A 12,815-nucleotide genomic window follows, 5' to 3' on the forward strand; every position below is an offset into this window, starting at 1 on the left:
GAGAGCCAGGGCCCGGCCACGAGAGGACCGGCAGACGGGCCTGGCCAGAGGTCGGGGCCAACTTGCTGTGCCGGCCGGCCGCCCCCCCCCCCCCCTACTCACCAGGCCCGGGATACCAACCCCGGCAGACCCACCGTGTTGGCGGCCCTGAATATACACCACAACTCTATCCCCCTAATTCAATATAATTAGAATTGGGATATGCACAAAATGTGCATGAATAGATGCAGGTTAATAATTATACATTGTTAACTTTAAAATACCTATTTTCTTAGAGTTTTAAATAAGGGGCAATATGTGTGTCGCCTGGGTTCCCTGGTTTGGCTTTTAACTCCGCTGCAGCTTTGGATAAGGGAGGTAGCTGCGGAGTCAGGTGACTAGGCCTGGCCAATGGAGTGTTAGGATTCCCTGCTGAGGCAGTTGTTACAGTTGGTACTCTGAGGGTTTGCTGTCAGTTGGAGCTGGGACACAGCTAGGGGAGGTTGTATAGGTGCAGGGGTCTGTGACCCTCTGCACTCGGCCAGAGATCCCCTAGGCCCCAACTCACCCTAGTTTGTGGCTGCTTTAAGGAAGGCCCCTTCAGTTAGGGATCCTGCCCTTTTAGTGATTAACCAGCTTAGGGCCACAAGTGTTTTCATTTGAACTATTGCTACTGCAGTCTGTGACCAGACTGCAAGAGAGGGAGCGACCATCATTGCGGAAGTTACTCCAGAGGGAGACATCTCATCCAGTGGAGGATATCGTTGGATCGGCGGATCCCCTGCTTCTCGTTGTCAGCGCGCTCGGATGTGGACACACCCGGCAGGTACCGTTCACCAAACGTGCACCAACAACGGAATTGGAAGGCGCTGATCAAGCCTTGAGGGGTGGGCATCTTTTGGGGACACTTATTGGGTGAAGTGACCAAAGGACCCCTCTGGTACTGTGGACATGGTGTGGGGATACACGGTGGTGGGACAACGCCCTGCGTGGCGAGGTATAGCTGTAGCTATTAGTATTGCTATTGCCTGTATGTGGTTTATGGTTATTGCTCACAGTAAATGTTATTATTGTTATTCTTATAATCTGTGGACTGTTATTAATAGTTCCTGCTCGGGGTTATCCCATCCAATTGGGATCCCGTGCAGGTGGAGGCGCTGCCACTCAATATATTCGTTACCCCAGGCTCCCAGTAGCGGAGGCTCAGATCCCTGTGAGCCGACAGGTACCGCCAGCACTAGTAGACCCTTCACATTAGAAGGAAAAAGGGCTACATGTGCTACTTTTTATCCCCTAACCTGCAGTATTCCATTCTTAACTAGAGCGATCATCCAGGTAGTGGCATCATGTGTAAATCTAAACCACTTGGATAGAATGTGTGTACAAAAGACAAGATATATGTAGAATTATGAGTGCAGAACGACGTGAAGAAAAAAAACTTAGGAGAGGAGACAAACTAAGAAATCCAAACACAGTTACACGTCTTTTGTGTAAATGCTTCATTTAATCTCAAAAGATTTAAAACACAGTAAGAAATTAAACTGCTGAACATAAACTCACATATACATATGTATAAAAATATTTACCAGAGTTGATGTTCCTGCATCAGTAAACTACAGGGAAAGAAATATCTTGAGATTTTGGGGCCTATTTTTTTTTTTTTTTAAAGCTATAGTTCTTTATAAGTCACATGACACTGGAAGGTACCTTGTGGCCTATTCATATAAATAAGCAATAAGGGGTCTTCAGCATAAGGTATCTTATGGAGACACTGCTATGTAAATAGGGCCCTTTGTAACATGGTTCTATTTTGCCATAGTAAAAACAAAAGTCAGTACATATGAAATTGCTACACCAGTCAGCTACATTTTTGTCAAAACAGACTTCCTGTTTTTACTTTTTTATTCTAAATTATAAATTATAAAGCAACAGTTTGGGAAAGAAATAACAATGTGTAATATTTTTTAAAGCATCATCAGGACACTGTTGATGCATAAATGTATACATTACATTCTTGGAGTCAGTACAAATGTATTAATGTGTAGCTCATTATATAAATATATATATATATATATATTTTTAATGTATTTACTTAAAAAAACTCTTTGGAATGTTTGGGAATTCTAGACAAAGCACAGTGAAAAATGAGCAATACTGGATTAATTATCAATTTGAATACTCCTTTCCACTGGAGAAAATGACCAGCACCAGATTTATCAAAGCAAGAAATCTTAATACCGACAATAGGATGTTTCTTTGATCAATCTGGTGCTGTTGGTTTTTCATAATGCAAAACTAAAATAACGCTTTGAATCCTTTTGCTGCCAAAAGAGTTAGCCATGAATGACCATGAATAAATGAGACATAATTAACCAAATCACTGAGAAAGGATCATCTTAATAAAGTGGCTATAAGAGGGAAATGCCAAGTATTTTTAGAGCTTTGCAAACTTTGAATGATGCTGTAATTGCCTCAATAAGGCACACAATTTGCACCAGGGAGGCTTGCAATTCACTGATGGGACATTCACACTTATTCAGGCAGTTATTTTAGGCCCATATATACTGTGGCACCTTACAGCTTCAGAAGCACATTAATAAGTCTAAATAAGGTGCCTTCCAATGCATAAGAGTCTTATGGAATAGAACCACTCTGTAATATAGCTCTTGATGATAGTACTAATCTATACTGATATCATATGTGACTATAGCACAATAGATCACTGCACGAGTTGAGTTACAATTCAGCCACTGGGTAGCATATTCATTATCTGAATGTAACCTTTCAATGGAAACAGGATTCAAAGTACAAACCCCATTTTATAAAGCACTTCAAATGATTAGATGCCTGCTCTTCTCACAGAAAAGAATATAAGTAATGTATGTTATAAGTCATAGTGCCAATATTAACGCTACTAGTCTCTAAAATTGGGGTATCAAACAATTGTTTAAAATACATGTTTAAAGACCATTTTTGATTAAAGGGAAAATATAGAATGTGTTCCTCTTCACATCAACATATCAAGGCACGTCCCTCTAGCTCTGTACATGTGCATCAGTTTTTAATCTGAGGAATGTTAATTGGTGGAGTTGTCTGGTACATATATTATAATGGGATGAATCCATTTCGGCACCTATCTGGCTCCATTTTTTCCTTTTATTTGTGTAAAAATAAATTGAGGTGGAATGAGCCTCTCTGCACAAAAATGTCCTTAAGATGTAAGGAGCTTGCAAATTCTTACATATGACATAACACAGAGCATGACATGGAGCAGCTGTACCAACACACAGCCCACTGTACTCTAACCCAGAATAAGCACCAGTGGGGAAGCCGCTGCTGCGATAACACAACTTCCCCTTTGATTATTGCTGCAGCAGGATGCAAAATACAAAATTTACATCGCAAGAGCACAAATGAGAGATACTTGAAAAGTATATTTTCCCCAACAAACATGAATGTGTTTTACATTCTCAGTGCACAGAAAACCACATACTGTACATCAACATGGCTCTGTGTGATTTCACCACCTTGCTTTTGAATACCAAGGTGGCTTAATAAAATAGCTAATACTGATACTGTATTGTCTTTGATCACTAACCTGAGGCTTCCTTTGGTGGTGCTCAATGATGCACAGCTTTATTTTAAAGCAACAGTTTACTCCAAAAAAAAAAAAAATTTGAAAATGCCACAGTATTTAGATAAAAACAAATATCAATATAGATATTGCACAACGGTTAAAGATGCTTATTCACATCAGGGGGAAAAAAATGAATTTAGAAATGTAAAAAAGAAATGCAAATAAGTTGAGAATGTCTTTATAAAATGTTTTTTTTTTTTTTTTTTTTTTTTAATCCTATATGAGGAACTGGTGCTTTAAATAATAATCTTTATTTATTATTATTTTTTTTTTCTTCTTTTTTTTAGAAATAACTATACAAAAAAATTACAAAATAGATCAAGTATTTCCCATTCCCCTATTCAAAGCCCTTTGCTACAAAAGAGTTTTGCACCAGAGCAGAATCTTTTTAGCAGAAAAAAGGGTCAACATCATGGATATGTGGAATGTATTTATCAGTTCCTTCCCTGCTGACTTTTGCAGCCTTTGTCCCGAATGTGGATGATAGGGCAACCAATTTCCTTCAGCGCCTTGTTACACACACAGCCTTGTGACGAGTAAGCACTTATCAACAGAACAGATGGAAAAAAACATTACTGATGAATTGCAACCATCATTTTAGTTTCTTTCACTTTTCCGTGCTTGTCTATATATGAATGGTTCCAGCAAAGAATAAATGTTTAATCTCTTATTTAAGTAGGGCCTGTTTATTTTATTCCTTTAGACACTGCAGGAAGTTGGTTATTAAAAGGTCAGCCTCTTGTGAGGGGGATTTAAAGATGGTAAGTTATAATATAATTGCACTCCAAAGAGCAACCTGCTCATATATGCATGTCATCTCAACAGCATATACAAGATCATCAGGATCGTCATGATTGATAATATGTAAATAAAGCTACAATATAGCTCTCCATGTACACTGGGTTATTCTCTTGGTACTGATGTAAATGAGCTAATGCACCCTACCGAAAATAAATCTGTGCAGTCTTCTCTTTTAAATGGTCATAAAGTGTTTTTTTTTTTTCCTTGTAAAATATATATACATTTTTCTTTTCTAAAAAATACAATCTGGGAAACTTCAACATAGTGGACAGGAGCTTAGATTTAACTATTTCAGTGTGGCTCAGCAAAATGTTATTTAGCAAAACGTAGGCATTAAGGTGTGCAGTATGTTCCAGGGCAGGTTATGGCTGTTTGGAACAATTTGGGGAGATGTGCGAGGACTAAATGGGGTTGTTGCCTACATCTGTTCCTGTGTCCTGAGAGATATTTTGAAACCCACTTCATCCCATCATGTACTTATCATCTCTAAGAACTACAGCAATTTGGGCACCATCCGGAAAGCCCTAGCTTTCACTCCCATACACTAGACTGTATGTAGTTCAACTCCTGCTTTGCCTTATTGCTGTTGTAATATACTGTAGCTATAGCACTCAGTTTGTAAGAGGGAGAGTACCTGGTGATTATATCTCCCACAGAGCCATATGGCTTGACATGTGTCTGTAAAGTGTTAATAGCCGGTATCTGCAAAGCACTTGTGTACTTTTAACGAAACTCCTCAATATACTACCTCCTTTTTGTATTTAATCTGACATTTGATATATCAGTTTGCTTCTGTTGGCAAAAGCTGGCTAAACATATGAAACAAAAACATAAGCAAAACTGTCTTAAGAAAAATATATGAAATACTGGCACAACTTTTGGAAATAACATGTTAATTAAAATAAGCAACCATGTTGCTCTCATTCGTGTTCAACGTAAAAAAAAAAAAAAAGTAGGGTTTGGAAGGGTCCAGGCACTCCCTTGGCAGCTACAACCAAGGGTAACCATCTTCCTATATCTCCCACAGGTCCACTGATGAAGGAAGTCCCGCCCCTCTTCCCAGTTATATACTATTCCTAGAATCCTTTGCACCCATCTTGCGCTTTCATGAACAGAAAATGGCTGCAGTGAAATGCGCCTGGGTCTGTGGATGATTGTCTTTTTATTGTTTGCTCCTGACATCCCCATGCTCCTCCTTATTCATCTGTGTCTGGTTTAACATCAAGCATTGCATGGAGCTCCTCAGGCACATATCCCAGGAGGCTCTGCAAGTCGCACACAAAGCGATAGACGTATCGCTTTCCCGCTGTCTTGTGTATGATGTTCTTGTCATAGTAATAGCGCAGGCCGCGGCTCAACTTCTCATAGTTCATTTTAGGCTTGTTTTTCCTCTTGCCCCAACGCCTCGCAACCTATGAAAAACGAGTAAAACATTTAAATTATTTTTGCCTTTGTGTGTCATTTTAAAGCCAAAACACCCAATGTACAGTAGGACCTTCATAGATTCTGTAGTTGTGCCATTGGTTACCAAGCCTGCAAAGCTATACTGTATGTATCAGCAATATAAGGGTTGGGCAATATACTGGTATGATAGTAATACCACGTAGTAACAATGGACAATAACTCGATACTTACCATTGTTTATCACGCGGTATCTGCCAACTACTCAGATTACAGAGATGCTGGCCTCCTTACACAACTTCCATACACCCTCTTCCTCACCATTCCCTTCAGTATGGAAGCCCGCAGAAAGGAGGGCATGGATCTAGAAGTTTCATTACTGAGAAACCCTGACATCCTGCAACTTCAAGGAATACTTCTCGTAATCTCATCCCCCATGTCTCTTGACCCCCTCTCCCATCTCCTGACACCCTCCTATCTCTCCCAATATCTCTTGACACCCTCCAACCTCCCCTCCACGTCTCAACCTCCTTCCCCACTCCATGTCTCTTGCCCCCTTCCTCAAGTCCTGGAACTCCCTCCTCCTACCCCTTATCCCTCTCCTCTTACCCCATACCTCCCTTATCCTACCCTATGGCCATTAACCCCCCCCCACCTCCTCCTCCAATGCCCATTAAATGTGTGCCAGAGAGAATGGTCTGCATGGGGATTTTAGTTCTTTTATTGTAAAATTATTTTCATTTAAAATATATGTTTCATTCATAAATTAAAATATACAAAAATGTATATATTTTTTTACATTTATAAAGCATTAAATGCGTTTTAATAATACATATATTTCACAATAAGATTTAAAAAAAATTTCTATTGGGTATTTATTACGATAAATATTGTTATTGCAATAAATTGCTTAATATCGTTATCATGGGAAGTTTTTTATTATTGACCAACCCTAAAGTCACGTATAAACAAAAAAACACTACTCTAGTAACATAATAAAAAAAAACTGCTCTCAAACACACAAAGCCTCTTCAAATGCATACAGCCACATAACTAGAACTTGACCTCCCATACTGGAAGTATAAAAGTACAATTACTGGCCCAAAACAGTGCAGAGACCTGATCTATTAAGTAGTGTTTATTAACTATGCCGTACATCATAGTAAATAATAATATAGAGTACACTGCAAATTGAAACTCTTACCCAAAACCCCCTAACTGGCACACCTTACACTGAAAACCATTACTCCTTATCTAAAAACAGTATCTTTAACCCCTTACCCTCAAAATCCTAACCCTAAAAAATGTACCGGTACTGGTAAATAGTAACCCCTACCTCAGGGGTGAAACAGCCACGCCCAAATAACCCTTAGTGGCTGAATGGCCGTGGCTAATTGTCCCTTCCCGCTCCAAGTAAAAGCTCAAGTGTACCATATTTTGCTAAATATTCTGCAGGGAAATTCAAAAGAGCATCTATACACTTTGCATAGGTCTGTTAGTCAAAAACGTTTATGCCACTCCGGGTAATTTTTTTTCCTTTTTGGACACAGGAAGGAGAAAAGTACAGTAGCTTCTTCAGAAACAGAAATATATATATATATATATATTTTTTAAATGCATGTTATAAAGAGATGTGCCGCCTCCCCAGTTCTCCTAACATTCAGAATAACCACCCTGCATCTTTCAAGATGACCGCAGGGAAAATAACATTGTTACTATGCAATGCATATTTAAAATGCCATTTTTTTGCATCAGATTATATTTTTCCACTTCCTACAGCACGCACCAGTCTCCCTCCCCAACATACAGAATGTGTTAGCAAAAAGAAATGTTCTCAGGGCTGCAGCACTCCGTTTGTGAATGCGCACTCATTGTGGCACAGTGACCTACCTCATCTGGGTCAGAGAGTTTAAACTCCCAGCCGTCCCCCGTCCAGCTGATGAAGGACTGACAGGATTTGTCCGTTAATAACTCTAAAAGGAACTGCCACAACTGGATGGGACCACTTCCTACAAAGGAAAAACAAACGTCAGAGAGGCTAATATCTTGTTCCTGTTTGTCCCTTATAGTACAATAAAACGCACACCCATGATGATCCAGGGTACTTTCCCTTCAGAAATATGAATTCTATGTCTGATTCCGTGAGTGGTCAATGTGAAATCTATTTTCAGGAAGATCTGTTTGGAAAATGTGAGATATCTCTTCATATTCTATTGATCTGCATTGGGTTGAAGGATAAAGTAGAAAATGCTTACATTTTTAATCTAATTATGAGGGAGTCACACTCATAAATAAGGAGAGTTAAGCAATATGAATATGAATGGATAATCATGCATAACATGTATGTGAAAATTCAAAGACTGCAACAACTTCACTGCGAGACAGGCCACATTGGCGCATTATATATAGTAGCATTTACACAAATGGATGCAATTGATTTTTATTGGAAAGCCCCAACATAAACAGTGCATGCTTTATCCTTTGATCCATACATGCAGAACATGACTTCATACTGATCTTTTGAAACAAAGAAATACACAAGTAACACTTAAACCATGACAGAGGGAGGGCGAGCTTAGAAAACCACGAGTACATGGCCCTGATCCTGGCAGCGAAACAAAAAACATATAGTAAATAATGCTATTGACTTTCTTTAAACAAATGTAACTATGCTTAAAGCCGATGTTTGGCCAATTTTATTTCTTTGTACAGTATATGAAGCAGAATATATTGTCCTTAAGCAGGCTCTGAGTAGATGGTTTATCAATAATTTCCTATACTCTCCCCTTATCAGCGTCAATAAAGTAATGTTGTACAGAGATGGATTATCACGCAAAAGGGAGTAGCCAGAGTAAATCAGACCCCCCCTAAGTTTCCACTCAGTTTGTGTTTAAACAAACTTTTAAAATACTTCTACATACTGTATCAGCTTTTTGTAAAACAAAATAAAAATACATTTAAAAAGCACAATAACCCAGATTTAACCCCTTAAACATGTTACTGCTATTGGTACAGTTTGGTTCTAGGAGGGACTGTTCTCCTGCAATGTGCTGGAATAACTTTTCCATCTGGCGGCTGTATAATATGATTGTGTGTTTGTTAATATGATTGTTAGCCAGGCCTTTGAGTAAAAAAAAAAAAAAAACAGCTTCATTTTATGCGCTTGTTTTACAAACTCGTGGAGATCTCAAACTTCCTAAAATCGATGTTATAGGTTTCTTGTAGCAGTGACTGGTCTCGTCTTTTTAAAATCATAGTTACATAGTACATGAAGTTGGACATACTGTCTTTTTTCATCAAGTTCAAGCTATACTAAATTTAGACGACAGATACTTATCCTATATTTGTATTTATAGTATTTTGATCCAGAGCACGGCAAACAAAAAAACGCAGACCAATGTGACATCTCCTTATATTGATCTTTCTATGTTTCTAGCTCTTACATGCTTTCCCCCAACTCTTCTTCGTTATGTTAAGCTAACTGCTAACCTGTTGAAATGTCACACACGTACAGTACACTCATTTAGATATATGCACACACATAGCAGGTGCGGTCATGGGGACTTTTTTTAACCTCCGTGCTGTATAGCAATATTTAAGTTGTAACACGAAGTACTATATGTACATTGTAAGAAGCACATGAATAAGGTTTTCGCCAAGTTATTGCTTTCTGCTTTTAAAGGATGACAAATCAAGGCATGGTCTCGTCCTCTGTGATATACACCCCTATAGAAGCCATACTGTTTAACCTTGTACCAATAGTAGTAGCTAGTCATCTGTTAAAGTAAAGACTTTGTATATCAGTATACATTAACTTTATCAAACCTTTTAGACATGTGCCGATCCACTAAATGTGAAAAGCTTATCTCAGAGCCATCTATTCCTTACTACTGTTATGGCCTGCAACCATCCTACCGCAGTGAATGGGATGCCAACAGCGCATGTTTGTCCTAAACTGCAACCCAGTGATCTTTGCCCTGAGCAGGGTTCAAAGCATAAACCCAGTCAATGGGACTCACATGCTATCTCTGTTCACAATGCAGCCCCTGTTCGGGCATGGCCAGTCATGGCGGCCAGAGCAGAGAGCTGATTAAGTCTGTCACATGTTAGGAATGTGGCGGCCTCACTGTGAAAAAATGCCTCCCCATAGGGGGGTGCCACCCTGAGCCTAAAAATAACGTCCAGAAAAGACAGCACCCTATTCTGTCCATAGAGCTTTCTCTGTCCCCAACTCGGGACACTGTCTGGTCTCTTCTTACATAATGGACGTTTTATCTTTATCCAGAACCCTTGGCACAACATGTTTTAATGATCTGATGATGGGGGAGTGAAGACAACAGGGGAGCGGACAGTGTTAAATAGAGAGAGGAAAAGATGGGACAGGGAGGCATATTGGAACTGAAACTGGGGCCAAAAGTTGTAAGCGGTAACTTAATACAGCTCATTAAAGAAATCGATGCACCATCCTATCTTTTACTTCTAGAAGTACATGGTTCAATGGATTTTAAATCCACTAGAGTTAGGAGAGACTAAAATACATTGTGACCCATGCACACTTTTGGCTCAATTTTTCAGGCCACAGCTGTTATGCGCTGTGACTGCAAGCCCCTGGAGTGCAGCGGAAAGGAACATTCCCAGGCTCAAAAGAGTACATATTCTGTTTAAAAAAGAAAATATTTTTGTAGATATCTACTAGCATAGCGTCGTGCACTAACTCCTTCAGTACCAGAGGGGCCTCTAATTCACTGATATCATTTTATTCTTTTAAAAGGAGTATTCCAAAGTTAAAAGCCCCCTAGCATGGATGTCAAGCAGGGGGTCTCCAGAGCTGAACCACTTTATTTTCAGCTCCGGGTGCCCTGCTTCCCGAGATACTTACAGGTGCAGGTGCAGTCGGTGCTCCATGAAGGTTTAAATGACGAAGCGGCTTCTTATTCAGAGATTTAAACCTCTGTTTTGTTTCCCCTGGAAGTGAGGACCCAGTGGCATTTCCCCCAGTAAGTATCTGAGGAACAAAGGGGATCGCAGGCGCTGAAATGAATTCGGCTCAGCTCTGGAGACCCCCCGTTTACTATAAATGTTAAAGCAAAAGGGGACGTGGGTAAGAACTGATCCTTTAAATTTTACTTCGTTTTCCCCTCTTAAATAGTCAATGTCTGTCCATTAATATGTAACTGTCAAATCCAGACGACTTCTTTCTATAAAATGACTGATGCAAAAAGGAGTTAGACTCACTCAATATGAGTGCCACTTGAAATGGTAGTAAATATTAGGCTAAGGAAGTTATAGTTATGGTATCCCAACTTCAGCAATCTTGGCTGCATTGCCATCCTAAACCCAATGGCATCAGATGGGTCTGTGAAAGCACAGTGCTCCCGTCACACATTTTCTGAAAAGACTGTGGTGAGGTTTTAACAGGGTTAAAACTCTGAGATGCTGCTCAACTGGCAGCAATCATGACGCACGACTTTCTGGAAACCCAGATAAGTCTGTGGTGCAGCTCGACAACTCACACCTGGGCAAGCTTAGTTTGAAATCTAAAAGCGTGGGTGTCAGGCCTTAAAGACACAGGTCTATCACACTCTCACTGTGGAGTAAAGGACCATTAGACTATTAGAGCTCTATTTAGTAAAGTGCGAAGGTCATTACTGATTGTTAATAGACATTTTCTGAGTAGGAGCCAACTCTTACGGACCTCGCTGGTATATATGCAAGTACTTTATTCAATGTGATCTGTTATAGTGTAAAAAGATTCACGTCTTTAGTAAAAACTGATCCTGTGTCATGCGTTTTTATTTTGTATTCCTACTACAAACTGAAATGCAATGTTCCTATATTTAAAAAAATTGGTTTAGAATAGTATTTTTGTGTATTCCAAATTTTTTCTTGAGGCATACGTTTTTGTGACACACTTGACAAACACAGTGTGTCAGTACAGCCTGGTAGAGAATTAGTTCTCTGGTTTCTGTATGTGCCCATACATAGGGACATAGAGCTCTATATAGTTTTACAGGTGCAGTCCACTAAGGTTCAAAGTGACTTAATAAGAGTGGTATGTGTTATAGGTTACACTTTAGGTACCTTAGATGTAGTGACACCATTAGAAAAAACAATTGATACGTATTTTAAAATACATTTAGCAAGTTTAAAATGTTTCCTTCATTGTAATTTATATGAATCTTTATGTATGGGGCTGATTGTCAAGGAATCAGTTAAAAAAAAGTGACTAGGAAGGGTAGAGAAGGCAGAAATAAGGGCAGTAAAACTCATGCTAAAGATCCAGCTTCATTTGCCAACCTTAATTTAAATACTTGTCAGATTTTTCAATGTAGCATATTGCTGCCATTTGGTTCAGTCTGGTCTTTCATGCAACTGCATACAGCAAGACCAAAACCTATTTCCTATTCTGTATCTCTGTGAGAAGGAATTATGTGCATGTCTGAGTTGTATACATATTTGTGGGTTTGGCAAGTACGTGGATGTGTACATGTGTGCCTGGGTTGTTTAGGTAAAAGATTTGTCCTTGAGGGTTGTGTCCATATGTAGTTGGGCATTAGCTGAGCATCGAATTTTGTCCATGAAGTGGAGTATTCCAAGTTAAAAGCTTGGATGGGAAGCAGGGAGTCTGGGAACGAAAACCTTTGTCATTGCTTTAGTCTGGTCTTCCACACAACTGAATACAGAAAGAGCACAACCTATTCCCTACTCTGTACCTCTGTGAGAAGGAATTATGTGTATGTCTCAGTTGTATACATCTGTTCAGCTGTGTGCATCTTAGTGGCCCTAAACTCACATTTCTTTGCAGTAAAATTTAGGTCCCCACTAACTAGCAGCAGATAGTGGCATAAGTGCCTCATAGTACATTCCTCACACATTTTTCACACTAGAAGTAGTGCTGCTGCAGAGAAAGAAAAACCTAATTCTACATGCTACAAGGGGAGGCCACAAAGAATGTGTGAAACCAGGACACACAACGTCTGAGGGGTTAGGCTGGAGA

At 39.4% G+C, this 12,815-nt stretch overlaps 1 protein-coding gene across 2 annotated transcripts in view; it reads right to left on the reverse strand.

The window, feature by feature from the left end:
* Window positions 1-1,570: 1,570 nt before the first annotated feature.
* Window positions 1,571-12,815, reverse strand: part of ETS1 (ETS proto-oncogene 1, transcription factor) — a 65,937-nt gene continuing 54,692 nt past the window's right edge. For both annotated transcript variants that reach the window (XM_075603309.1, XM_075603310.1), the window contains exons 7-8: window positions 7,709-7,827; window positions 1,571-5,829 (exon numbers count right to left, since the gene is read on the reverse strand). In XM_075603309.1, the coding sequence (XP_075459424.1) occupies window positions 5,614-5,829; window positions 7,709-7,827 (335 nt within the window). In that variant the 3' untranslated portion in view covers window positions 1,571-5,613. The remainder of the gene's footprint in view (window positions 5,830-7,708; window positions 7,828-12,815) is intronic.

The sequence above is a fragment of the Ascaphus truei genome, chromosome 6 (genome assembly GCF_040206685.1).
Source record: "Ascaphus truei isolate aAscTru1 chromosome 6, aAscTru1.hap1, whole genome shotgun sequence".
Lineage (NCBI taxonomy): Eukaryota > Metazoa > Chordata > Amphibia > Anura > Ascaphidae > Ascaphus > Ascaphus truei.